Consider the following 27343-nt stretch of genomic DNA (forward strand, 5'->3'; position numbering starts at 1 on the left):
AATTACAGTGAATTTTGAATTTTATATAGATAACTTTCTAGTTTCAAGGGTTAAAATAAGATTAAAACCAAATTTCATATGCTAATTAAAGTCAACTTTGAGTTTCAAATAATAAAATAACGATTTTTACAAAATAGGACTAAAATCAGATTTTATAGAACATAGCTAAATATGTGCCCTTATTTATTCCTTTTTTTATTCTAAAAGTATTGATTTGATGAGAAATTTTTAATTATGATCGGAACATGGAAGGTACACCACTTGTTTTTATATAAATGATGAGAAATTTTATTTTTTAAGTTATTAACTTTTTAGAACACATACCTCACTATTTGTATAATGATTCGTGGTGTACCATCTCATGTAAAGATCACACTGAAAAAATTTCTCATAATTTGACGTGCTTTTGAGATGGAAATCTTTCTTGTTGGATAAGTTGGGTTAAACAATGTTTTAATTTTTTAGTACTTTTGTTAGGCCACCAAATTATAAAATACTAAAATTAAAATTAAAAAAAAAAATCAGATATGTAGTTGTAGGTCTGACTGGCACATTATGTCTGAGAGAAATTAATTGTTGTTAGGCCTTAAGCAAACTCTGGTTCGTAACGGGTTGATTTATAAGTTTACCCAATGAGCACTTGTATAGAAGCTATAATATGAATCGTACGACCATTTGCTTTTCTTCCTCTCTAAATTGCACCAGGCATCATGATCATGGACACTTGTAGCTTGTATTGCTACATTCTTCTATGAATAATGACGCTATTGTGAAGGGACAAAGATTGTCTGCCCTCTCACTTTCTGTGCCCTCCTATTTTGTGTGATCACGGTTAAGCCACGTCAACATTTTATATTATTTTTTATAGAGATAATAAGACAAAAATAAATAGTAATATAAAATGTTGACGTGGCTTAATCGTGACCACACAAACAGGAAGGCACAGGAAGTGGAAGGGCAGACAATCCTTGTCCATTGTGAAAAATATTTAGATGTAGATGCGAGAGAGAGAGAGAGAGTCGCTCGAGAGAGAAAAGAAGGGCTTAGCTATTTGTGAGAATTGTGTTTTTTACTTGGCCTTGTGCCTTCATTTATAATAAATATAGGTGAATTTACTTGCCCTACAAGTAATACAAGCAACAATAACAAAGTTTTATCTCACTAAGTGATATTGATTGTATGATCCTAGAATACCACTGCACTTCGTACAAGTAATACAAGTCATAAAATATTTGATATTCCAAAATCTTGTCAGATTCTTACTTCCAGTTTACACAATCACATGACAATTCTATTCACAATTGTAATTTCATTTTTAAGGGTATTTTTCATCTAAAACATATTTAGGTAGTTGAATCCGATATAAAAAAAAAATCATAAATTCGTCACAAACCACAGTTATTAACTTCAACTTGCCGCATCAAGCACATCATTCATTACATTGAATTTCTTTTAGCTTATTAAATACAAGGGTAGTATTATTCTGTTTGGACCCAAATTTACATCATCGGCCCATGTAATCAAGGCCGTTGAGTAAACGTAGTTCTCAACCGTCGGATGGAAAAGTGGAGATAATTTTTATTGTTAAAGGATAATATTATGATTTTTATCATAATATTTATCGTTTAAAAAAAATTATCTTGATTTTTTCTTGTATAAGATGAGGTGCAAATTATATCTTCAAATTGAGCAGTACAGTTCTATTTAATTTGGGGTTCTTGGGATTTAAACGTGAGGTAGATTAGAGCATCGGAGTATTTTATTGTTATTATCCATTTAAAAGTGGGTGATAAATGGTGGATAAATGTTGTTGAGCACGTAGCTTGGAATCGATCAAGATGGTTTGTTGAGATGCATGCATGATGCATGGATGGGATGAAATTATGAGATAAAATGAATTTAATATTCATTTAAAGGAAGCCTAGGAACGTAGGTCTTTTTGGTGATGTGATGATAAGGTAGGCTAGGTTTTTAATGCTTATTTCTTGGGTTGGTTCCGTGAAGATGGATGGAGGAAAGCAAGTGGTGAAGCCACGTCACCAAAGATCAAATCCTTTAAAGATCAAGTCACGTCAGATATGGGAATTTGAAATAAGAGTCTGATCCACGTCAAGAAATTCTCACGCAATACTCGGCAGCACATCCCTATAAATACAGAGGCAGTAGCAACGAAGAGGAGACCCCTACAAAATCAACATAAAAATTGCCCTGCGCAAACTCTCACAACTTGAGATCTTTTTCTTTTCCTTTTTCGCTGACACATCTTCCGTTGGCATCAACAGCACTGTGGAAGCAACCGGTGATATCTTAAGTCGGCATAGATAGCTCTGTCACCGTAGAGTCGGTCGGTCTCGCAGTATCTTCCGTTGGCATCAACAGCACTGCGGCGAGAACGGTCGATTGCCTATCCAAGTCTCGGTCGAGAAGGGTTTTCGAATCCTTGTTGGTCGAGGTCATCTCATTAGCCTTCTCGGCGAGGTGAGGTGTTACATTTATTACATTCGGCACATTGTAAGCCGAATTCGGTTCGTGAACTTTGTAAGAAATAGCAGCCTTGTCTTCAGGCTCGAGAACCCAAGAGGCCGAGACGTGTTCCTTTCTCGGCCGCAATCGCAAGACGCATAAGTCAGTAGCGCGACCCAACGCAGCATCATCAAATTTACTCCTCGGCCGAGCCTCGGCCGACGAGTTGGCACGCCCCGCAATCACCGAAGGACGTAGTTAGCTTAGAATATACTCGGCCTGCGCGCCACGTAGGTTTTGTAATTTCTAGGGTCAACATATTCTCACACCCCTTTTAACCTCACATACACCCACCTCTTGTTAAATTTTTATGCATTGATTTTTTTTTAATTCATTTAATTTGATGGCTAAAAATTAAGATGAGTGTGTGAATGATAAAAATAAGTGAACGGATAGCACTACTCTAAATACAATTGCTAATGTCTCTTTGAGTGCTTCCTCGGTTTGAAGATGTAGACGTGAAAGAAGCATAAGTACCCTTGATAACTACATTCACTTGCACATCTTATAAATAAGATAAGAGGAGTATTGTCCCAATTAAGTCTGAAGATTTGGGTTTTGTAGGGCTAAGATTTCACCCTTTTTCACATCTCTCAATCGGCCAAATCCATGAATAAATATGCCCCCACAAATCCATGAACAAATATGCCCCCACAAATGAAAGGGATATGTTGGTTTGGTGGGTAGGCCGAATGCCAAAATTCTTAACTACATACATCGGGATCAAGGTTCTAAAAGATGTTAGGTATTAATCGAGCGGTGAGCTGAGGTCTAGTGCCTAGGCAGACTAAGCTGATTTAAGTACATTTATTATATTTTGTGTAAATAAATGTCTGTTTATACTTAAAATATATATAGTTTCATTATAAATTACAAAAATAGAATGACATATATATTAGGAAGTATTGGAACATAATGAAAACATGGGGAACATGCATATAATGTGTATTCATTTAAGTATTCAACAAGTCTCTTACAATTTATTGAAAAAAATAAAATGCAAAATAAAAGTTATCTATTTTATGTCTAAGTGAGTTGCAACCTAGGTGGGTACCTAGACGGTCTAGGTGGGCACCCAACCAGGTCTAGGTGTCATTTCTTAATTTTCAAACGTCTAGGCATTAATCCAGACAGTGGCCAACCGCCTAGCGCCTAGGCAGGAATTTTTAGAACAATGAGAGGATGTGTGTAATACTTTTTTTATATGCTAAGATATATTTACATTAATGAGTGAAAATAGAGGAGAAAGAAAGATAGGATTCGTGCAAATTTTATGTACTACAGGAGGGGGGAGAGTTTGGCACTCGAGAAACACATTGTGTAGAAAATAAATACCATATCCATCATGATATTCCCACCACTTAAAGAATATATATACAAAATTATATTACTGATTGTAATATAATTTTTTATAGTGCATGTTGTTGAATTAAGATTCTCTCAAGATCTCTGTGTCTAGAGTTGACGAATCTAAAATTTGGGCTATTTAAGAGAGAGAGTTTCAGACAGTTTTAGGGCTTGGTTTTGTATGAGGTAGGCTAGTAGAATGGGTAAATGAGAGCCTCAAAATTTAATTTGGGTAGTCTGGATTTACGAGTTGGACCGCTCCTGACACAGAAATTTGAAAAGAATCTCGATTCCATGGTGTTAATAAGTGTAATGCTTACGGAGATCGATTTTTAAACTAAATGATGTGTCACCAATAGTAAATAAACATGTTAATCAACACTTAAATAGTAATCCAATTATCAATGTTCACATCATTTGATTTACAAAATTTAATTTAAAAATTTAATCTTCTCAACATTATCTTGTTAATAAACACATAAAAAGTTAAGAATCAGAATATTTACAATACTGATAAAACCAGGCATCATTTATCTAGGAATATGACATGAAATTTGCCCGGCTATATATTGGCACCCTATCATGGGGACCAAAGTGGGTTCTCCATTCCATCATAGACGACACTTGTTTTTTTTTTTTTTTTTTTTTTTTTTTTTATGGTAGTAACTGAGAATGAAATTCCAGGGCAAAGATGTCAAAACGTACACGGAAGCCTACAACGAGGCAAGCTAAAACAACAAAGCAAAAAAACAGAGTAGAGGGTTACAATACCCTGTCAAGACAAATTAATGAGGATAAGATAAGGCATCATTGTTCAGTACATGTACCAAAGAAGATGGGGGTCGATCGACCCAGATAACATCACACTTGTTTATTCATGATTGCATTGACGGTTACGATTCAATTTTGTATCATTCTGTTTTTATGTAATTAAATAACTAAATTTTGACACTTAATACTACAGTTTAGTAATATTTTTTTTTTCATTTGTAATTGAGATGTTTGATTCTCGTTAAAGGCAAATTTGAACCACATTATTATTGCTAAGCTAGTGTGACGTTCAGACCATCTCCAATGAATAAGGTCATAGTCAGTAGTCATGTTTTAACCCGAATTGAGACAAAACCCAATTCCAATAGAGGTTTGGGCCAAAATAGGGACCCTTTAGGCCAAGTTTCAGTCCTTTGGCCATCGGGCTGGGCAAGAAATTTAAAATAAAATTTTTAAAATTTTATTTTTTTATATAAATACCTAAATCATTTTTACACCATTTCTTAAATCTTTTTCATCCCTCCATACTATCTTACCTTATTGTATTTCAATTCTTCACCTTTTTTTTCTTATCACCTAAGTCATTTAAATAACAAACTTAATTCAACTGTTGAATTAATGTCTAAGTTGTTGTGGTTTTAATATGGTAATTTAATTCAAGTAACCTTATGTTAAAGAACAAATTTAAAAATAATAAATTATTGAGGGACTAAAACATAGCTCTTTTAATTAGAGATGATATATAAATATAGTCTGACTGTCATAGCCCGTCCCGAAGTATTATTATCGGTGATGTAAAATGACGGTTTTATCCTTGAACGTTGAAATTTTAGTGTGTGTGTGACATATTTTGAGACTTAGATGTTATTTCCTTGGTTGGTTTGTGACCTCGTGGAGCTCACACACATAACACACATCATCTCTCCTCCTTCCCGTGCTCTCTCTCTCTCAGACTCACTTTCTCTCTTTTCTCTTGTACAGACGACACCCAAAACCCTTTGAAACGTGACAGATCGAGGGACTTAAGCACAACTTTGTGTTCGTGAAGCTCAGACGAATCGATTGGTACCAATTATAGGTAAGGAATCTTCCGATTTCACATCGAACCTTGAACCACCGATTTTGTCACTATTCATGCATACGTGAAATATTGTTTTTCAGGGAATTTGAAGCTTATAGGAAGCTTAAGAAGGTCCTCACAAGTCTCGAGGTATTTTGTTGGAAGGAAATGGACGTTGAAGGGCTGAGATCGAAGTGAATCTAGGTAAGCCGAACTATCGAGCTTTCTCGGGGAAAACCTAGTAAATTTTAAGCCTTGAAACTTATATAACGTGATTCTACATGTTATTAGCTTCATTTTGGTACCAATTTGGTGAAGAAACGAAGGAGAATAAGTGTTTTAAAGTTTTACCCAAAAACCGGCGACTCGCCGGAGAAGAAAATAGTATATTCCGTCAAGGTTGACGGAATATGCTAGCGCTGTCAGTCATCTTTAACAGTTACCGTTGGGTTTTAATGGAATATTCCTAATGGCAGTTAGAGAATCCGTTAGGATTCCCTATGCGCAGCCATGCGTGTTGCCGTGCACTCGTCGGCGTGTGGCTGCGCGTGAGGGGTCAGAAAAATATTCTAAAAATTTGGGGATGATCCTGAGGTTGTGTAGGTCACTGTGGTATATTCAAATACCAAAATTGAGCATTGTATGAGAAGTTATTTGCTAATTTTGCCTATGTGCTTTAAATAACGTTTTTATAGTTAATTCGCATATAGTTGAGACTTATCCCGAGGACGAGCGCGTTCAAGGACGACTCGGGGGCTACGAATCTTTGACATACCAGTAAGTGGGCTTTTGGTTTTTAGTATATATATATATATATATATATATATATACTTGATATTTTCCTAGAAAATATGTTTAAATGAAAATATGCCTTGAATGCCATGCATATAAATTTACAATTCGTATGAATTGATATATGATGCATTATATATATAATTGTGGTGTTGTGGACGCTCAGGTAAGCTCATGTGAGTTATGTTTGGTTATGTGAATTATCAATGGTGCAATATGTGATTGAATAATGTTGAGCTCATAGAACTGCACCTAGGGTGATTGTGATTTAGCCAGAGATATGGCACATACTTGTTTATTATGTCACCTCCCGCACTATATGCTCATATTGGATCCAATTTAGGTGCACAGTCTTGTCGTATAGACCTTCACTATGGTTCCGACTCGTAGGTGACTAGTGATTCATCACCCAGCTATTATGTGAGAGTTGTATTGAGCATGATTATATTACACCCATTATTGTCGTACAGACCTTTTCATTTGGCTCCGACTCTTGTGCAGTATATTGCCGTATAGGTTATTGTAGTGACTCCGGCTAAATTGACTTTTGAGCTATGAATTCAGCCGTACAGACTACCACGGGGATTCCGGCTAACTTGTTATATTTCTATGAAATTATTCTTATCTGAATTGCTTACTCTGTTATATCTTGGCATGGTATACATATGAATATGATTATATGAAGCATGATTTGAATTGATATAATTACATATATATTTATGTATATGCTTATATCTTGATTTTGGGAAAAATTATACATGTTTTACAGCGAAAGGTTAGATATGTGATAAATGAAATGGTTTTGTAAAACATTTGTTTTGCCCACTCACTTTTTTTTGTTTTGCGCCCCTCCAGGTTTTAGGTAAGCTTGATGTGGGTGGCTTTGAGGACTTTGGCGGTTCTGACATATCTAAATAATAGTAGGACATTATTGGTACTGTATAACTAGTACTTGTCCTACTGAACTGCACCTAGACTTATTATGCTCTGATTAGGAGTATTTACTTTTGTAATTGACTCCTAACACTTCCTGTTTTCTAGTGCACTCTAATTGTTTAGGTTTTTAAATATTCGTATATTTCTTATCTTAATTGCTTCCGCACTGTGCACATGGCTACGTCACCTTCACGTGATGGCCAGCATGCCTTGATCTCGGTTGGGGTGTGTCACTGACAGTGTTCATTTAAAAATAATTTTTTACAAGGCTATAAGCCTATAATTCTGGACATGATTATATTTGGCATTTTTGGTTGGAAATGACCTTAGCCTATTCCTACAGCCCCTTAGTGTAGATAATATCGTTTGTTAAAAAGAAAAACTATATTACAAATTAGGTTTAAGTTTGTACGCAGAAGAAGGTGCAAAGTCTCCAACAACACGTTATTGCATATCAAAAAATCCACCAAAAAGAAAAAACACACACAATAGTGGGTCTTGCAGCTGCATGGGCTTGTGGATATTGTCATTCCAAAAAAGAATTAGCTCTAACCAAATATGACCCGTTTAACATGCTCTTCAAAAGAATAAAAAAAAGAGCTTTAATGAAAAGAATTTGGATCAAGATTATTTTAATAAAAAATCATCATATAGTTTTCTTTAACCAAACGCATCTTAAAATTAACTATAAGAACAGAGGCCCCAATTCTACATGGGTTGTATTACAAAGCTCAACAGAGACAAAAATAAGTTTCCAAAATTACCGGAACAAAAAGAAAACTTAGCTTTTGGTGCAGGTTCTTTTAAGGAGAGGGATCCCATTTTATGAGGGTGATGCGCTCAGCCAACGGATCTCTTTTAATGAGATCGGGTGGCTGGATTTAAAGTGCCTTTTTTTTCCTTTTTTTTTTCTTTCAACGGGAGAAAGCATGGATGAAATGTATGGAGGTGTAGGTCAGAAACTTGTTTGCTCCCACGAAGGAGAAAACTCACGTCACCTCCAAGCACAGCGTTGATCGGCATTTCGTTTTTTGGGTTTTTCTTCCTTCATTCTTGGTGCATATTTCAGTTTTTGATTTCCTTGTCCAAATTAGATTTAGATTTGGAGAATAACCAGACTTTGAAAAGAAGAGAATCCCAAATTATTGAATCCAATCTCCAAAACTGGAATTAAAATGAAACGAACAGGAAAAGAGCTATGCAATTGAACTAAACAGGAGGATGCTCAAACTGAATCCATTTTCCATGGAACTGGAAAAAACAAAAAATCCCAATTCCTTGCACCCATTTCTCCATAAAACTAGAAAGAAAAAGAAATCTCAATCATTGAACCCATTTATCGATTTTCCCCAAAATATCTTTGAATTTGAAAGACAACATACGAGAATTTCTTATTGTCTTGTTCGAGGTTGGGTTTCGAATTGATTTGCGCCTCCTTGTTCTGCATGCCATCCTTTCTCCCGTTGAAAGAAAAAAAAAAGCAAAAAAAAAAGGCATGTTAAATTTAAGCCGCAGGATCTCACTGAAAGAAATCCGATGGTTGAGCACATCATCCCATTTTTTTCGCTTAGTTTAAAAAATAGTGAGTTATTTTGATTTAGTTTCAAAAATAATGTGGGTTATTTTGCTGTAGTTTCAAAAATAGTATGGGTTATTTTGGTTTAGTTTCAGAAATAGTGTGAGTTATTTTGCTGTAATTCCACAAATAGTATGTGTTATTTTAGTTTAGTTTTATAAATAGAGTTATTTTGCTGTAGTTCCAAAATAGTATGGGTTATTTGGTTTAGTTTCATAAATAGTGTGGGTTATTTTGTTGTAGTTCCATAAATGGTATAGGTTATTTTGGTTTAGTTTCATAAATAGTGTGAGTCATTTTGCTCTAGTTCCAGAAATAGTATGAGTTACTTTGATTTAGTTCCAGACATAGTGTAGGTTATTTTGCTGTAGTTTCAGAAATAGTGTGTGTTATTTTGCAGTAGTTCCAGAAATATGGGTTATTTTGCTGTAGTTTCATAAATAGTGTGTGTTATTTTGCAGTAGTTCCAGAAATAGTGTGAGTATATTGGTTCAATTTAAGTAATATTGTGAGTTATTTGCTATAGTTTTAGAAATAATATTTATTTTGTTCCATTCCATAAATAGTGTGAATTATTTTAGTTTAGTTCTAGAAATAGTGTGGATTATTTCACTGTAATTTCAGAAATAATATGCGTTATTTTGCAGTAGTTCCAGAAATAGAATTATTTTTGTTTAGTTCTGAGAAGTTCCATAAATAATACAAAATCATGTTCACCAAGTCACAAACAAGAATATGTAATCACACTTTTGGACTTATGTTCAACAAATACTACATAAATATTCTTTTTTTTTTTTAATTTTGTATTGGAGCGAATACATGGGAACCCCACTTGAAAGGGTGACTTCTCTCCTGCTCTCTCTCAGCATGTGTGTCAAAATCTAAGTAAAATGCTTAATTAAATGCTGCACTTTATTTAGTTTGACAAGTTTCTAAATTTTACTATTAATTCTATATTTTAAAATGAGAAATGCTAAGCAGACTTGTCATCCAAGTAAGTCTCATGAAAATCGTTGTACACATCCTCTATCTTGATAATATAAGCAAAATAGGCCCACCACAAAACAAATAAATAAGGGAATTGTTATTAGCATTTCAAAAATATCATTTGGCACTCCAAAATTTCAATAGATGGAAAGAAAAATACACTTGTGAGGAGTGTAGAATGAGATTTTTGGAGTACTAATAGTTTTCATAAATAAAGGTATAAGGGCTGGTTTGGTATTGCTGTGCTTTGAAAAAAAACTGCTGTGAGAATAAGCGGCTGTGCTGTGAGAATAAGCGGTTGTGAAATAAATCAGCAGAGTGTTTGGTAAACTTTTTTGTAAAAGTGCTTTTGGGAAAAAAAACAGTCTAATAGTGGATCTTTTCATTAAAGAAGCACTGTAGCTCCGTGTGCTTTGAAAAAAAGCCAGTTTTCCAAAGCTACAAATAACAGCTTTAGCTTTTTCCTTTGATTTCAGCTTATTCTCACAGCAGCTTCCAAAATAAGCCATTTTTTTTCAGTTTACCAAACACATAAAACCCTCACAGCTTTTTTTCATGGGTGCTTTTTTTTTAAGCACCTCACTCCCAAACTAGGTCTAAGTCTTGATAAAACAAGCAAATTAGGCCCACCACAAAACAAATAAATAAAGGTATAATAAAATAAAAATGCAGTCATTATGCTTCCTTCACCTTCCTAGCCCTCTTTTTCCTCCTTTTTCACATTTCTGGCTGCAAACCATATCACCCCCACACCGCATCACCATTAAAATCACCATGAACAACAAAATTAAACCTTGGATCCCAAAACTTGAAATTAAGCTGAAAGGAATTACACCCATATGTAATTTTGAAAAGTTAGAATTTTGAAAATTACATCACCCACCATGAAATCACACCTAGAATAATCCTAGTTTAATTGATACTCAAAATAATACGGGTGGCAAAAGATGGAGGGAGTGCTTTCATTGATTTTCAAAATAATCCCAGTTTAATTTCATGGGTGTGATTCACCGCTGCACCACACCACCGCCTCATCGCATCACCATTAAAATCAATGCCATACCCAAAACTTGGATCCCTCAATCTTCTCATGCTTCAGCTTTGTCGTCTTCTTGTCATCTTGGATTTGCCATAATCTCTCAAACCGAATGCGCTCTGGTTTTCTTCGATAAGACTAAACTAACTTAAAGCAAACCTAATAGAACCTAAAAACGTCAATGGCAAAATCAAGAAATCAATATGTTAATATGGCTGAGCCATTTTAATTGAACTTGTTTAATATTGGGTTTTATACTAACAATTAAATAAAGGAACTTTAACAAAAAGCATTCGGTACTGTTCACTTTAACGAAAGACCACATTTTAACACTAAAAAGTCAATCCTGATACTATTCACTTTACTCTTCATTTTGTCCTTATCGTTAAAACTCAAAATTTTCAAGTCATTTTCATTAGTTTTTCTTTAAATAAAAGGATTACATGATTTTTTTTTATTAAAATTCAAAGTTTCAAAGTCATTTTCATTAGTTTTCCTAATTAAAAAAAAGCCCTCTAATACAAGTTTTGTTAATTACTATGAGTTGGGATGAGGGGCTTTAAATTTTCGTGGTTCTTAGAGCCAGTTTGGGATTGTTGTACTTTTAAAAAAAAAAATGTTTCTGCTATGCTTTAAGAATAATCAGCTATAAAATAAAGCAGATGAGTGTTTGGTAAACTATATTTTAAAAGTATTGTAAAATTCAAGTCATTATAGAGATTATTACAAAGTATATGTCTTAAATTAATGGTCCTACTCACAGTGATCTTCGAGACGAGGTTTGACTTTGACTCGTCAAACATTCTTTTCCGATATGCCGTGTTCATTGGGCAGTGTTAGCGAACAATAGCCCCCATATCATGTGCCAACAAGCTATGAACAACTTTATCATGTGTTCGCCTATGCACTGGGTCTATAACGACCTTGATATTTACTTGCGTAATACGAACAATACGATTGGTTTTAACCAACCGACATGCCCCGCGCACTAGTCTTTCATCTGGTAAGTTTGGTACAGAACCATTAACACCTACAATGGAAAAGCAAAAAGGCATTAATATGCAATGATAATTGGTGTAACGTAATGACATTGTTCATTGTGGTATATAACATTAGTCTTTTTAATTTCTTACTCATGTGTTGATGACGAACTGCGCTCATATTTCTAGTAGGTGGTTCAGTAGGTAAATCATTATGAGTATCATCAAGCTGGGATCTTGTTGCGTCTCGATGTTGATAAGAAGTTTCCCTAGTACCAATTACGGGTTGAGAATGAGTGTGATGAAGTGAGGTCCCACTCGCACCACTTATGGTCTGGGAACGAGTACAAGGCGAAAAAGGTATGGTGTTTTCCCACCAAGGTCATGGAGGATCAATGCTTATTGGTTCTAACTGAGGAGTATCACTCCCAGTCGCACCACCTATAGAATGAGATTGTGTGCGAGAAAGATAAGTCTGCCTCAAAATATCAGGCCTATTCATCTCTTAACTAAAAGTAGTTGGAGCAGCTTCGATAGCATATGTAGACCATGACTGGGATGGCAAAGGTGGGATTCTTGTTGACAAAAGAGGTTGTTCCTTTTTTGACTAATCATTGGCATCTACAAAAAAAAAAAAAAAAAAACCGAGTTTAAGTTAAATGTAAATACATATATGCAGTGCATTGGAATTCTTTGGTAAGAATAAAAATCAAAGACATTGACGCATAAAAAATCCAAATAAAAAATTTTACTTCAATTTGTAATGCACCTTAAGTTACAAGAGCCAAACAATAACATGCCCTGACCAAGAAAAAATCAGAACAAAAAGTAATAGTAACCTAAGAGCAAGTCCACCCCTAAGGACTTTGTGCCAGCACTCAGCCCATTTATCCACTCCAGTGAACAGTAACAGACTCCAATGAACAGTAATAGGCTAATGCATCTCCACCCCTAAAAAAATGCGCTGGCACCCAGTGAAAAAATGCGTGTCACACCACGTGTCATTATCTGAACGTACTATTTTGTGAATAGATTTCCGCTAAGATTTTCAACCAATCCCGACACGCCACTTCTCACTTCCATTTTACAATAATTTAGCCAAGATTTCGATAAGATTTTCAACCAATCACGTCATGCCACGTGTCATTATCCGAACATATTATTTTGTTGATAGATTTCTGATAGGATTTTCGACCAATCTCGACATGCCACGTGTCACTTCCGGGTTACAATAATTTAGCCAAGATTTCGAGAAGATTTTCAACCAATCATGTAGTGCCACGTGGCATTGTCCAGAACCTCATCCTTTCTTTTTTTGTCCATATAAACCTTACATTCCTACATCCATCCTCACACCAAACTCAATCCTTCTTTTTAGCTCAGAATCCTTGTTCATCGTTTTCGAATCTTGAGTTCATATTACAATGTCTTCTTCAAGAAGAGTGTATAAACAGTTGCAGGAGCAACAAAAAAGGTTGTTGGCACAACAGACAGAATTGGTCAATCTCGAGGAAGGTGGAGGTGGAGATGAGGCTTTCTTCATGGAGGAGGATGAGGATGATCACCATAGAAAGCAGAAGGCCTCACATTCCCGCCGTGTCATGGAAGCCGTGGGTCAGATAGCCAAACTAAGACGTGCTGCAAACCTCGATAGAAAAAGGGAAAAACGAAGTAAAGATCTATTGGAAGATTATTTTATTCCCAATAGCATATTCCTTGATCATATTTTTAGACTTCATTTTAGAATGCAACGAAATTTGTTCGAAAAAATCATGAGTGATATTTGCAACCATGATCCATACTTTGTGCAAAAAGAGGATGTTTTTCATGTTCTAGGTCTTATTCCCGAGCAAAAAATTACGGCATCCTTGCGAATTCTTGCATATGGAGCATCTGCAGATCAAGTGGATGAGATCGCGAGGATGGGAAAAACAACTGTTTTGGAGTCCCTGATGCGGTTTTGCTATGCAATTGAAGCCTTCTACACGAAAGAGTACCTCCGGACACCCACACCAAGGGACATGAGAAGGCTTATGAGGAAAGGTGAGATGCGAGGCTTCTCTGGCATGATTGGAAGCATCGACTGCATGCACTGGACTTGGAAAAACTGTCCAAGTCGTGGCAAAGAGCATATGGCGACAGAAAAGGAACCAAAAGCATCATTTTGGAAGCGGTAGCTTCATTTGATACATGGATTTGGCATGCTTTTTTTGGTGTTCCAAGAGCTCAGAATGACGTAAATGTCCTTGCCCAATCCTCAGTGTTCGACGAACTGCTGCAAGGAAAATCGCCGAGATGCACATATTGGGTTAATGGTACCTAATACGAGGGATCATACTTCCTTGCAGATGACATTTACCCAAGGTGGTTAACATTTGTCAAAACAGTGCCACATCCACAGACTGAAAAGGAAAAACACTTCGCAAAATGTCAAGAAGGGTGTAGGAAGGATGTCGAGCGTTGTTTTGATATTCTGCAAGCTCGTTGGGTGATTGTCAGGGCTGCAGCTAGAATGTTTGATGTCGAGGCTCTTCAATCCATCATGATGACGTGTATTATTCTCCATAACATGATTGTTGAAGATGAGTATGATTATGATGCCGTCGATGAATATGAGCCGGATCCGATGAATAACTTAAGAACACGTATCTACTGTGCTCATGACCGGACCGAAGATCCAGCGCAACACGAGCCGTTGGAACGTGATGGACGTTACAATGAATTGATCGTTCAGCGGTACACTGATGTGCAAGAGCCATACTGGCACGTAACCCGCCAAAATGACTTGATTGAGCACCAGTGGGGATTGCATGAAGGCGAAGATAATTAAAATGAGGCCTGTGGTTGAAGAATAAATTGTATTTTTTTTAAGTTTATGTAATTCTATGTAGTGTGTTTTGTTTTTAAGTTTATTTGGTGAGTTTATGTAATCTTATTTGGTGAGTTTATGTAATCTTACTTCATGTGTTTAAATAAAGTACAAAAATAAATAAATAATTACATTAAAATTGCATAATAAATAAAATAAAAATAAATAAAGTTTTAAAAATAAATAAGAAATAACATAAAAATTACATAATAAATTAAATAAAGTTCAAAAGAAAAAAAGAAATAATATAAAAATTACATAAGAAATTAAATAAAGTTCAAAAGAAAACAAAATAGAAAAAACATAAAAATTACATAAGAAATTAAATAAAATTCTAAAAAAATAAGAAATTACATAAAAATGATACAAAGTCTCTCGAGTTAGGATATGTGGTGCTAGGATCTTGGTTGCCATGATTTGTGTAGCTATAAACCCCCTTGACTTGTTTCCGCATCTCTTGCACGCCTCTTTCGCATGACATCTCTTTTTTCCGATGCCCAAAAATATTTAGAATTCGGAGACAGTCCTACTAGAGACTTGCTCATAATGTCACGATCTGCTTGAGCCATCCTTTCTTCTCTAAGCATTTCATTTTCTCGATGAAGTGCTTCTCTAACCAGCTTGTTCTCTCGATTAACTACTTTTCTTTGTCTCTCAACCGCCGCATCACGGGCCTCAGTAGCTGCTATTATCGCTGCCATAACAGCAACTTTTTCCTCATCTCTAGCCTTTTCCCGTGCTATGTTTAGTTCACCTTGGCGAGTAAGTTCCTCCATATATTTAGTGTAGTCATTTTTGGAAGAACTACCTTTTTTCTTTGATGCCTTTTTACCTTGAGGCCTGAGGGACTGACGAGTCAGTTGGGTCTCGGGCACTTGTTCAGGCGTCCCTTCCCTGTCTTGAAATGTGTCGGCTTCTTGTTCGGCCATGTCTGGTTCTGGAGAACTATGTAGACCCATACCATGCATGACAACTTCTGGACTGGTTGCCACAATTTTGTATTTAGGGCAATCTTTGACAATTTGCCAACATTCCCATCTGGTGAATGATTTGTTCTGGTTCTTTGAATTGTAGAATGCTTGAGCTTGTAGTGTCTATAAAAATGTGAGATAAGATAGTGTTAAAAAATGCGGGTGTAACACAAATAAATAAATTCAAAATATTGATACGGGTGGAATGCATAAAAATGACATAAGAAATTAAATAAAAATTACATAAGAAATTAAATAAATTAAATATTGATACGGGTGGAATGCATATAAATTACATAAAAATTACATAAGAAATTACATACAAAATTAAATAAATTAAAATATTGATGTGGGTGGAATGGGTATAAATAAATAAAAATATCGTCACCTGATCCGCTAAACTTGTCCCACTACGGAGGTTACTAGAAGCATGAGAGATAGCGTTTTTCCAACAAGTAAAGGATGAGTTGAGTTTTTTCCAACGACCTTGAAGACCTTAACTAGTTCTGGCGTCTTTTCCATGTACATCGCAAAACGCTTTCGTAATTTTACTCCACATTTCTTGCTTATCCATCTCATTACCCGTAATCGGGTAATGAGTAGTGTGAACCCAACATTCACACAACGTAACATCTTCAATGAGCTTCCACGAAGACATTTTTTTCTCTTAAAGTGTAGAAAATATTGAAATGTAGATAGTATAGAAAGTGTAGAAAATATTGAAATGTGGTGTAAAGGTGGAAGATGAGGGTTAGGTATTTATAGAAAAAAAAAAAACATTTAAAAAAAAATTTGTATTTTTTTTAAAATTTTCTATATTTTTTAATAATTTTTCTGCATTTTTTTATAATTTTTAATAAATTTTAATATAGTTAATTAATCTGAACTGTTGGATTTGAAAAACATTCAAATCCAAGAGCCAGGGAGTTGCCACGTGGCCAACGGTCATATTTCTGACCATTGGGCCTTTTTATTTTATTTTATTTTATTTTTTTGTGAAAAAAACGTGGATCGTTGATCTGTGATCGAACGGTCCATTTTAAAAGTTAAATTTAAAATTTTTTTACCGTTGGAAATCCAACGGTCTACAAAAAATGGCCGTTGGAAATCCAATGGCTATAAGCATGTCGCGTCACTCATGGGGCTCCGGAGCACAAGTGGGCTGATAGCCCTCTGCAACCTTGTCGGCTACTCGCCCTGGGTGCGAGTGTCAGCACGCGCCAGCCAATAGGCCGGCCCTTGGGTTTGTCAAAATTGGGTTGGTCTGTTGCTTGACATGGGCTAGGTGCCAGACAACTTTGTGGGCTGGAGCAAATTGACTGAGGGCCATTTTGTTTTTTGGACTGAGGGCTGGGACATTTTTTCTCCGTTTGACTTGCTCTAAAGGTCTTGAACCAAACTATAATTAAGCAATATATTAAATAGTTTGGTTATATCCTCACCATTAAGCATGGTTGCTTGTGGTTGCCGCTTCTGCAAAATTATGGAGATGATCGTGAGAGCGAAAGAGATGATAGAGGCAAAGACGTGAGTGAGAGTCAGTTAAGAGTGCGAGAACCCTAATATATAAACTTAGAGATTTAGGATCATCAAAATTGTTTTTGAGAGGGAAAGACCACACCAAGTGTTACAAGGTAAATAGGAATTCTTATGAAAGTGAAATCGAATGGCGCGTTGAGAGCGAAGAATATGGGAGGAAGATCATGAGCAATTGGGGGATGTGAACCAACAAAATAGGAATATAAATAATATGGGAGGGAGATCAGGAGCAATTGGGGGATGTGAACCGACAAAATATGATTAGGAAGAATATGGGAAGGAGATCATGAGCAATTGGGGGGGATGTGAACCGACAAAATAGGTTAGGATTGCCTTGAATTTGATAAGTTTGTTCTTATCACGTAGAGTTATTATCACTTTGCCGATGACATACTTTGTTGCCTCTCTTATCAGTTTGCTGATGAACTACTTTGTTGCCGCACATCATTGGCTAATATTTCAATATAGCGGGAAACGTTCCTGCCAGAATTTACCCGTCAAAACAAAATTTGTCAAGGCATCGAATTGACGCCTACAAAATGATCGTCGGCTAACGTTCCAATTTTCTCGGCTAAGATTGGCGTTGTAAATAAGTTATGGCATGAGTGTTCAGACGACAAATTAAAATTTTCGTCGAGAAATGACTCTTGTGCCAACAACATTTTGCTTTGTCTACTTATAATTTGTCGGCAAAATTATAATTTCTAGTGAGAAATGGAGATTAACTAAGTTACCTTATAGCAGTGGATTACCCTTGCATGCACCTTAACCTCGTGGGGCTCTGTGGCTTTTTCTTCTTTTTATCTTGGTATTGGCTTTCGAGGATTATCTTCTTGTTCTTTAAAACAGATCGCCTGTGAGGATGTGGCGGTGTAGAGTTGTATATGAAACCGGATCCCCTCCACATCCTATAAATCTGAACCCACTAATCAATGTATCTGAGCTATTGAAATTTGATTCAACGGCTACAATTATTATAACTTTTAGAGGGGCTCCCTGTTTATAACTGTTTGATCAAATTTCAATGATTCGGATGCATTGATTAGTGGGCTCAGTTTTATAGGATCCGGAGGGGATTTGGTTCCATTGTATATTACTCTTAATCATATAGTGTTTGACTTCATGGAAGCACATCTGGCCTCCTCCAAAGCTCTTGTCCTACTTGTATAATAAATGAATATGAGCAACGATTTGATAATGTATTTACCGTCACGTGACTTTTCAGTTTTATGTTATTTGCAAGTTTTTTTTTTTTATAAATATAATATTACATTATTAAAAGAATAATATTGTTTACATACTCATTTTTACTTATCACATGCTGTTATTAATTTTTGGTCGTTAATTGTTTTTAATTCATTCGATCTGACAGTCAAAAGTTGAGACAAGTGTGTGAAAAATAAAAATGAGTGTGGATAACACTATCCTATTAAAACGAGAAGCCACGGTAACAGAACTCCGCTGATATACCAAGTGATTGGAATTTGTTTTGAAAAAACGATATTATCTACACTAAGGTGTGCGGGAGTGAGCTAAGCCTCACATTGGGCTAACCATAATAATGTGGTTCAAATTTGCATTTGACATGAATCAAACCTAAGACCTCTCACTTACCAGTGAAGAAAAATACCTCAAGATTGTAATACTAAGAATGAGTGTCAATTCTTAGATAAAAAGAAAATAGCTTTAACGAAAAGTTTACGATACTATTCATTTTAACGAAAAACCACATTTTTACACTAAAAAGTCAATTCTGTTACTATTCACTTTACCATTTATTTTGTCTTTATCGTTAAAACTCAAAGTTTTCAAGCCATTTTCATTAGTTTTCCTTAAAAAGAAAGCAACCTTGTTTAGAAAGCATAATTCAAACTGAGAATGAGTGTCAATTTCAAAAATCATTTATGATAAATTCTTAGAAAAAAATGAATGTGCAGCATGGGAAAAGTATTTTACATAAATATTTAATTTATTACCATTTAGTACTATGATCTAGTGATATTTCTCTTTACATCTAAATAAAATGTCTTAGATTCGATTCTCACCAAAGACGATTTTGAACCACATTATTACTAATTTATTATGACACGAAGGATACTCCATCCTCTTAGACCATCTCCAAACCTGGGGCTAAAAGCCAAATTTTTTAGCCCGGAAAATTTGGTTTTTAGCCCAGAAACATCTTTTTTGCTCCAACCCTTCTGCCCTAAAATTTTAGCCCGGAATTATTAAAGAATGAACTTAGACTAATTTTTTTTCTTAAATCAATTAAAAAAAAAATATGTAGATTATTGTAAATTAATTTTATGAACATTTTAATTTAAAAAAATTTAAATTCCGATAAACATTTGGGATTTAGCCCGAGGGGAAAACTGGGGGGTATTTGGCCCAGAAATAACATTTGGCATTTAGCCTAAAATTTTAGCATGGGTTGGAGAGTGTTTGGGGGCGTAATTTGGGGGGTAATTTAGCTTTTAGCCCAGGTTTGGAGATGATCTTAGTGTATATAATATCATTTTTTAAAACAAAAAATTAATTTCTTTTCTATTCGTTAGTGTATATAATATCGGTTGTAGCGGCAAAATCTTTTTCTTTCTCTCACGTTTAACGCCCCCTCGAACCCCACTCTCTCTTCCACTTTCTCTCACATTGCTTCTGTAGAATCACTTTTTCAATAAGCAGGTTCTTCCCAACCACTCTCCATTTCAAAACCCCAGCCCGCCCGACTTTTCTCGCTCGTGCCGCCGTTTCTCTTTAGCCTTCGTCCATTCGCCTCACATTTCTTCGGTAAGTTCTTATTCTCTTCACTTTTTCTGGTGCCGCCGCTTCTCCTTACAGACTCTCAATTTTGTGCTTTTATTTTATTTTATTTACATTTTTTATGGTCCAATGTGGTGGTTTAAGTTGGGAATTTGATTTGCGAGTTTCGAATTAGGGTTTGTAATTTAGGTTCTACTGGAAGTGTTGCGTTTGTTGAGTTGTTATATGAACCACCACTTCTAGTTCGCTTTTATCCTCTGCTTATATATCTGCCCTTTTTTTTTCAGGAAGAAAAAGCATCTCTTGAAAAGCTTTAAAGAAAAAGCAGAAGAAGGAAAGCAAATTTGACAAACTGGTTAGTAGTGTGGTACTCACTGTCAATGCTTAAAGTTTCAATTTTTATTACATTTTCTTATCTCACTAATTCAGAAAGTGTTGGATTGCCCTAGTGGTTAGGGAGTTCGTCTTCAACCCACTGCGTCCCGGGTTCTCCCCCATCCCGGGCCGCCCCTGATGTAAATTAAAGTAGTAACATCGCTTGTATTCAAATATCACTAATTCATTGTGTAAATGAGAAAAAAGTCATTTCATGTTTGCTCAAGCTGCTGCCAATCTATGGTTTTAATCCAAAAAAAGAAGCTTTTTCCAATAATGGGGTGTTCCAGTTTCTTGTTTATTTTGTGATTTTGTAGATTTTCTATATATTTATCAGCTATTAAACTTCAATAATGATTTGCCTGCAGTATCGTTGTCCAGAGTGTTGAACTTTCAAGCCCCTGAAAGTGATTGCCTTGCCTAAACAGTGCACACTGTACCCAATTGGGTTAGTTTTGGGTCCCATTCATCCACTTGAGTCTATTCAACACCCACTTTATAATCCCTTAAAAATCCAAATTTTTAATCCCTTTACAGCTCCTTTTTTGGTCACTTGCTTCCTCCCGTTTAAGTCGTAGGGTGCCTCATTCGGTCAGCCAATCTCTGTTTGATTATTCGAAATTCTGAATGCTCACATGACAATTTTACAATGTTCCAAATATATATAATGGGATGCTTCTGAGGTGGTGATGGGGGCATTCCACCGGCTTGTTAAATATCCGGGGTTTTAACTGCCTTTTCAGGTACCAAGTTCTGAATATTGCATATATTCCTTCTTGACTTGTATGAAATTTATGTTGACTGTTATTTCCTTGAGTTTATCGTAAATTTTTTGGAACTTCAATTTTCTGTTGGCCTAAAAACAGTGTTTTTTCATTTTTGTTTGTTTTTATTTATTTTTTATTTGGGCTATGAGTTGCCTTGATTGTTGCCATTTTTACTTCTCATTGTTGTTCATGAAAAATGTTCTAACTTTTTATCCGTTCCTATATCTCTACTCTAATTTTTTCCTAGTGAAATTCATTAACGTTGATACGCAAACATGATTTACACTTAAAGGAGGTCATAGTACTGATTATTTGTTTTTGTAGGATCTATAAGCATATTCAGATATGCCTGAACTGGTCGAGCATTTCCGTAAATCGCGTCTCCTGCTGTGTATCTTTGTTGCATTCCTGTTAAATACTCTTGCGACTTCAGATATTCCCTTGGGTTCCAAAATTTCTGTAGCCGATAAAAACATATGGATCTCTCCAAATGGTGATTTTGCATTTGGATTTTTTAACCGTTCAGACCAGCCAAACTATAGTTTGGGGATCCGTCTCATTTCGAAGTCTTTTCCTCTTGACCAACAACTTTTGGTATGGAGTGCTGCAACTGATCTTATTATTGGTAACAATTCTTATGCCCAGCTGACCCAGGATGGCGAACTAGTTTTATTCGATTCCTTGAAGGGTGTCACTGCATGGACCAGTAAAACAAGGCAATTATCAGTTGTTTCTGCTGCTCTTAATGATAATGGAAATCTTGTTCTATTGAATCAAGAGAAACATATTGTTTGGCAAAGTTTTGATACTCCATCTGACATACTTCTTCCTGGACAGAGCTTCTCTACATTGCAAACACTTCGAGCTGCAAGCAAGAATTGTGTGTCCAGTTACTACACTCTTTTTATGAGTGCTTCTTGTCAGTTGCAACTTCAATGGGAAAGCCATGTCACCTACTGGAGAAGTGGAAGCCTTTCTAGTTCAAACCTCAGTGCTTTCATCACTTCTGATGGAGCCCTACAACTCCGCGACCAAAGCTTGAAACCTGTGTGGTCACTGTACAGTCAAGATCACAATGACTCCATAAGCTACAGGTTTCTTAGGCTAGATGTTGATGGTAATCTCTGATTATACTCATGGGTAGAAGATTCAAAGTCATGGAGATCAGTCTGGCAGGCTGTTGAGAACCAGTGTGATGTCTTTGCAACCTGTGGCCAACGTGGTATCTGTGTCTTCAATGAATCTGGGTCCCCTGATTGCGAATGTCCATTTAAGCAGCAGACAAATGAGTCCACTTCCAGATGTTTTATTCCAAATAATCGCTGTTCTTTGGGTTCCAACATGCTTCATTATAAGCATACTTTCCTACATGGAATGTACCCACCAACTGATGATGTAGTTGCCAAAGTTAGTCTAGAGGAATGCAAAAGCTTGTGTCAGAATGACCTGACTTGTACAGCTGCAACATTTTCAAATGATGGAACTGCACGATGCTTAATTAAGAGAACACCGTATGTTACTGGCTATTCAGACCCCTCACTGAGTTCAGTATCTTACGCAAAGATGTGTGCTGATCCATTAGCTGTAAACCCCAATCTCTCGTTGTCTTCCCCTCCTCCACTCAATCGGTCTCATAAGTTTTGTTTCCCTTGCCTAATTGGAGCAGCGGCAGGAATGTTCATTGCATTTATTTTAGTTCAACTGGCACTTGGTTTCTGGTTCTACAGAAGAAGAATTTCGGTTAGGAAGAAAGCTGCTTTTGCTCATACCAGCGCAAACTCAAACGGCTTGATAGTGTTATCCTTCTCTGAAATAGAGGATCTTACAGAGAACTTCAAATATCAGATTGGGCCAAAGATGTTCAAAGGTGTTCTTCCAAATAGAAAACCAGTTGCTATCAAAGATGTGGATGCAAGTGTAGAAGACAGAAAATACCGAGGTGTAGTTACAAAGATAGGTAACATTCATCACAAAAGCCTTGTAAAGCTGCAGGGCTTCTGTTGTGAGGTAGATCACAAATTTCTGGTCTATGAATATGTTAAGAATGGTTCTCTGGAGAAGTATATAGAAGATCTTAAATTGTGTAAGAAGCTGACTTGGGGGAAGAGATTTGATACATGCTTAAGTGTCGGAAGGGCCGTCTGTTATCTACACACAAGCTGTAGGGAATTTATGAGCCATGGGAATTTGAAATGCGAGAATGTTGTACTTGATGAAAATTTAGAGGCCAAGGTGACTGAATTTGGACTTGGGAACATAGTCAGCAAGGTATCATGCTCTTCATGCTCATCTGCTGAGAGAGATGTGGAAGACTTTGGTAAGATGGTGTTAGTATTAGTAAGTGACTGTCGAGTTGGGGACCTTTGTGAGTGGGCATACAAAGAGTGGCTGCAAGGGCATCCAGAGAATGTGATAGACAGGAAAATAATTGGCGGGTTTATTCCACAAGAGCTAGAACGTGCTTTAAGAATTGCATTTTGGTGTGTCCAAATTGATGAACGTAGAAGACCTCCAATGAGAGAGGTGGTTAAGGTGTTGGAGGGCACCTTGAGCGTTGATCCACCACCACCCCCTTTTTCTTGTCAATGGCCACTAGATGACAAAGAGGAGCCATAGAATCCAGCTATATGGAAGATATTTTATTATATTTTAGAAATATCTTCAAGAGTTTTAAGCTGTGCATAGTAGGACTAACAACACAATGACAATTTAGCCTTGTGTTCTTGTCTTTGAGATAGTCCTAACAAGAGATTTACCCCCTATCCGAGCTTTGACTATATGAAATGCCATTTTTCCATTGAACTTTTGAATTTTGTGTTTAACGTTGAAATGAATTTTACATTTATGCCCTCTCTTTTTCTCGGCATAGAAGAATAATTACGACACTAATGAAGTCCCTGCTCTCTTCCAAGTAGCCAAATCCAGTTTTCTCAGGTATGAATTCTCATTTCATTTTCATCATTACATGGCCTAAAGATCTGGCAGTTTTGTATTTTGGTTATGAGAGGGGTTTGCTTTTCTTGTTATTGTTAATGAAAAAACTGTTGTAACTTGCTTGAATTTCTAAGGCTAAAAGTTGTGGATTTTGTCGGATTTCTTTTGTCAAATTGTTGCTTTCCCCATGTTTTAGTTGATTGGATTTCTAGATTTCCTTCCCTTTGGATAAAAAGGAGAAAAAGGGAGGCCAAAAACTGACATCCTTTGATTGTCTCTGGTGGTGGAGTTGGTAGGATTTGCTGAAGTTGTAGAAGGTGTGAAGTGTTTAGTATTCTTGCTTGAGATGGTAGTCATCAACTCTCTGACCCAATATTTGGCTCAAAGCAAGAACTATTACTATGTGTTGGATACGTGAATACAGTGTGACCTTGTATTTACTCCAATGTTATCCCTGGTTGTTGTGCTTTGACATTTGCTTTGATTTTTCCCTTTTGATTGAGAGCTTCCTTGGCTATATGCCCCAGTTTATCGGTCGCTTAAGACAATGTTTCTTGAGCAACTTTACCACTTTAGAATGGAAATGTTTCTTTGATACGGCGAATTTGGCAAATTTGTCCATTTCATTATCAGACCCTCACCCTGTTCTATTCAAAATAAACATTTGGAACATGAGAAATCTTTGGCCAATCTTCTCCTGTATCATGCTGGCATCTCCTCTCCAGATCAGGACACTTTGATTGTAAGTTTTGTTAAGGCAGTGAGGCGATTCATCTCCTCTGGCAAAGACAACAGTTTGGGACATGATCTGAGGCCAAGCATTTTAAGCGATGTGAAACTCATCAACAACCCAGGTAATGCCTCCAAATTCTCACAATCTAATATAGACTTGACTTGTAGTGTGTGTTGTGGCTCCTTGAAACCATTCTGTTGTTTGCCCTAATTTAATTTTTACACGAAGGGAAAGCAGATGGAGGAGATAGATCAAAGACAGGTTTGTGCTCGAAAATGTGTCTCGCCTCTCTCACAAGACACCACTTAACAGAAAGACAGATGGAGAGGTTGTTTTCATAATATTTTCAATGAAGGAAATAAAATGAGTACTTCTTTAGGGGAGTTGAGTAACTCAGAAGAATATAGAAACTACTCATTTTATCGTCGAATCAGGAAGGAAGAAGTGGTTGTAGCTTTGAAGAAGATGAAGCATAGAAAAGCAGTGGGTTTAGACGATATACCGATCGAAGTGTGGAAAGTCTTGGGAGAGATAGGTATAGCATGGCTCACTGACCTTTTCAATAGGATTTTGAAAACGAAGAAGATGCCAAATGAGTGACGAAAGAGCACTTTGGTGCCTATCTACAAGAATAAGGGTGACGTACAAAATTGCATGAACTATAGGGGTATTAAGTTAATGAGTCATACAATGAAGCTCTAGGAGAGAGTCATTGAGCATAGATTAAGGCAAGAGACACGAGTTTCGGGCAACCAATTCGGGTTCATGCCAGGGCGCTCAACCATGGAGGCAATCTATCTTTTACGAAGATTGATGGAAAGATATAGAGATGGGAAAAAGGATTTACACATGGTCTTTATAGATTTGGAAAAAGCGTATGATAGGGTCCCAAGAGACATTATTTGGAGGATTTTAGAGAAGAAAGGAGTACGAGTAGCATATATCCAAGCTATAAAGGATATGTACGAAGGAGCAAAGACTGCCGTAAAAACTCATGAAGGACAAACCGAAAGCTTCCCCATAACTGTAGGATTACATCAAAGCTCATCCTTAAGTCCTTACCTTTTTTACGTTGGTAATGGATGAGTTAACAGAACATATTCAAGATGATATTCCTTGGTGTATGCTTTTCGCAGACGATATAGTGTTGATAGATGAAACTTAGGAAGGGGTAAATGCAAAGCTTAACCTTTGGAGAGAAGTGTCAGAATCTAAAGGTCTTCGCCTAAGCTGATCAAAGACAGAATATATGGAGTGCATGTTCAGTGCAAATGGAGGCCAAAATGAGTTAGGGGTGAGGATCGGAGATCAGGAAATACCAAAGAGCGGCCGTTTTCGCTACTTAGGATTTATCTTGCAAAAGAACGGAGAATTAGATGGAGATCTTAATCATAGAATACAAGCTGGATGGATGAAGTGGAAGAGTGCATCTGGCGTGTTGTGTGACCGCCGTATGCCACTGAAGCTCAAAGGAAAATTTTATAGGACGGTAATAAGGCTGGCGATGTTGTATGGCACAGAATGTTGGGCGGTGAAACATCAACACGTACACAAAATGGGTGTAGCGGAGATGAGGATGCTTCGTTGGATGTGTGGGCACACGAGAAAGGATAAGATTATGAATGAGGATATCCGAGGTAAAGTATGAGTAGCCGAAATTGTAGAAAAGCTGAGAGAAAATCGGTTACGGTGGTTTGGACATGTGTAAAGAAGGCATACTGACGTTCTGGTTAAAAGATACGACTACGGGACAGAGGTTTAGGGCCGAAGAGGTAGATGAAGACCTAGGAAAACTTTGGAAGAGACTATAAGAAAAGACTTAGAGTACTTGGATTTAACGGAGGACATGACACAGGACCGAGCACAATGGCGTTCTAAGATTCATATAGTCGACCCCACTCAGTGACTTGGATTTTTCAAGTCTCCAACCGAGAAGTTTTCCTCACTTGGGAAATTAAGGTAATACTACCTCAACCTACATGCTCCACTCACAAAGCTTCAACATACAAGCTTCAACAAAAGAAAAAAAATCAAAGAACTTAGTAAAGAAGGTTTTGGTGTATTTAACACAATACGTTGAAATGAAGCAAAGCTTATTTATTGATATCTCCGATAAGTTACAAATATGTACATATACATGAGTAAAAATAAACAAACAAGATGGAGCATTCACAAAGGTTGCTTAGGAGAAGTCTCAGCAGTTGGTAGAGCCCCAGAAAGAAAAGGCACCGGAGGGGGATCATTTGGAACCTCAGTACTGGACAGAACCCTAGAAGGAGGAGGCATCAGAGGTTGATTATTTGGAGCTTCATTACGCGGTACAGCCTCAGAAGACGAAGACAATAAATGCCTTTGGAACAAACCCAGAAACCTCTGATGATCAAGTA

At 36.5% G+C, this 27343-nt stretch overlaps 3 protein-coding genes across 4 annotated transcripts; all 3 read left to right on the forward strand.

Annotated features, from left to right (window-relative positions):
- The first annotated feature begins 13432 nt into the window (after positions 1 to 13432).
- Positions 13433 to 14838, forward strand: LOC139191134 (uncharacterized). Its single transcript, XM_070811689.1, has 2 exons — positions 13433 to 14051; positions 14357 to 14838. The coding sequence occupies exons 1-2, from the start codon at positions 13433 to 13435 to the stop codon at positions 14836 to 14838; spliced, it is 1101 nt and encodes a 366-aa protein (XP_070667790.1).
- Positions 14839 to 19983: 5145 nt separating this feature from the next.
- On the forward strand, positions 19984 to 24396 carry LOC103454390 (G-type lectin S-receptor-like serine/threonine-protein kinase SD3-1). 2 transcript variants are annotated; one of them, XM_070812474.1, is made up of 4 exons: positions 20004 to 20174; positions 20435 to 20502; positions 20891 to 21265; positions 21614 to 24396. In XM_070812474.1, exon 4 carries the CDS (start codon positions 22631 to 22633, stop codon positions 23903 to 23905), a length of 1275 nt encoding a protein of 424 aa, XP_070668575.1. In that variant the 5' UTR covers positions 20004 to 20174; positions 20435 to 20502; positions 20891 to 21265; positions 21614 to 22630; the 3' UTR covers positions 23906 to 24396. The 2 variants fall into 2 exon arrangements, with proteins under 2 accessions (XP_070668574.1, XP_070668575.1); XM_070812473.1 differs by lacking the exon at positions 20891 to 21265 and having other exon boundaries at positions 19984 to 20174.
- On the forward strand, positions 21635 to 22417 carry LOC139191135 (G-type lectin S-receptor-like serine/threonine-protein kinase SD3-1). The gene has a single exon (XM_070811690.1). It carries the CDS (start codon positions 21635 to 21637, stop codon positions 22415 to 22417), a length of 783 nt encoding a protein of 260 aa, XP_070667791.1.
- Positions 24397 to 27343: the final 2947 nt, after the last annotated feature.

The sequence above is a fragment of the Malus domestica genome, chromosome 14 (assembly GCF_042453785.1).
Source record: "Malus domestica chromosome 14, GDT2T_hap1".
In the NCBI taxonomy this organism is placed as follows: domain Eukaryota; kingdom Viridiplantae; phylum Streptophyta; class Magnoliopsida; order Rosales; family Rosaceae; genus Malus; species Malus domestica.

Bases quoted from the DNA above. Each gene is read 5' to 3' on its own strand.
- LOC103454390 (XM_070812473.1), top strand. From the start codon at position 22,631: ATGCTTCATTATAAGCATACTTTCCTACATGGAATGTACCCACCAACT.
- LOC139191134 (XM_070811689.1), top strand. From the start codon at position 13,433: ATGTCTTCTTCAAGAAGAGTGTATAAACAGTTGCAGGAGCAACAAAAA. The intron at 14,052-14,356 runs GTGAGATGCGAG...ACTTCCTTGCAG, and splicing joins GAGAAGGCTTATGAGGAAAG to ATGACATTTACCCAAGGTGG.
- LOC139191135 (XM_070811690.1), top strand. From the start codon at position 21,635: ATGCCTGAACTGGTCGAGCATTTCCGTAAATCGCGTCTCCTGCTGTGT.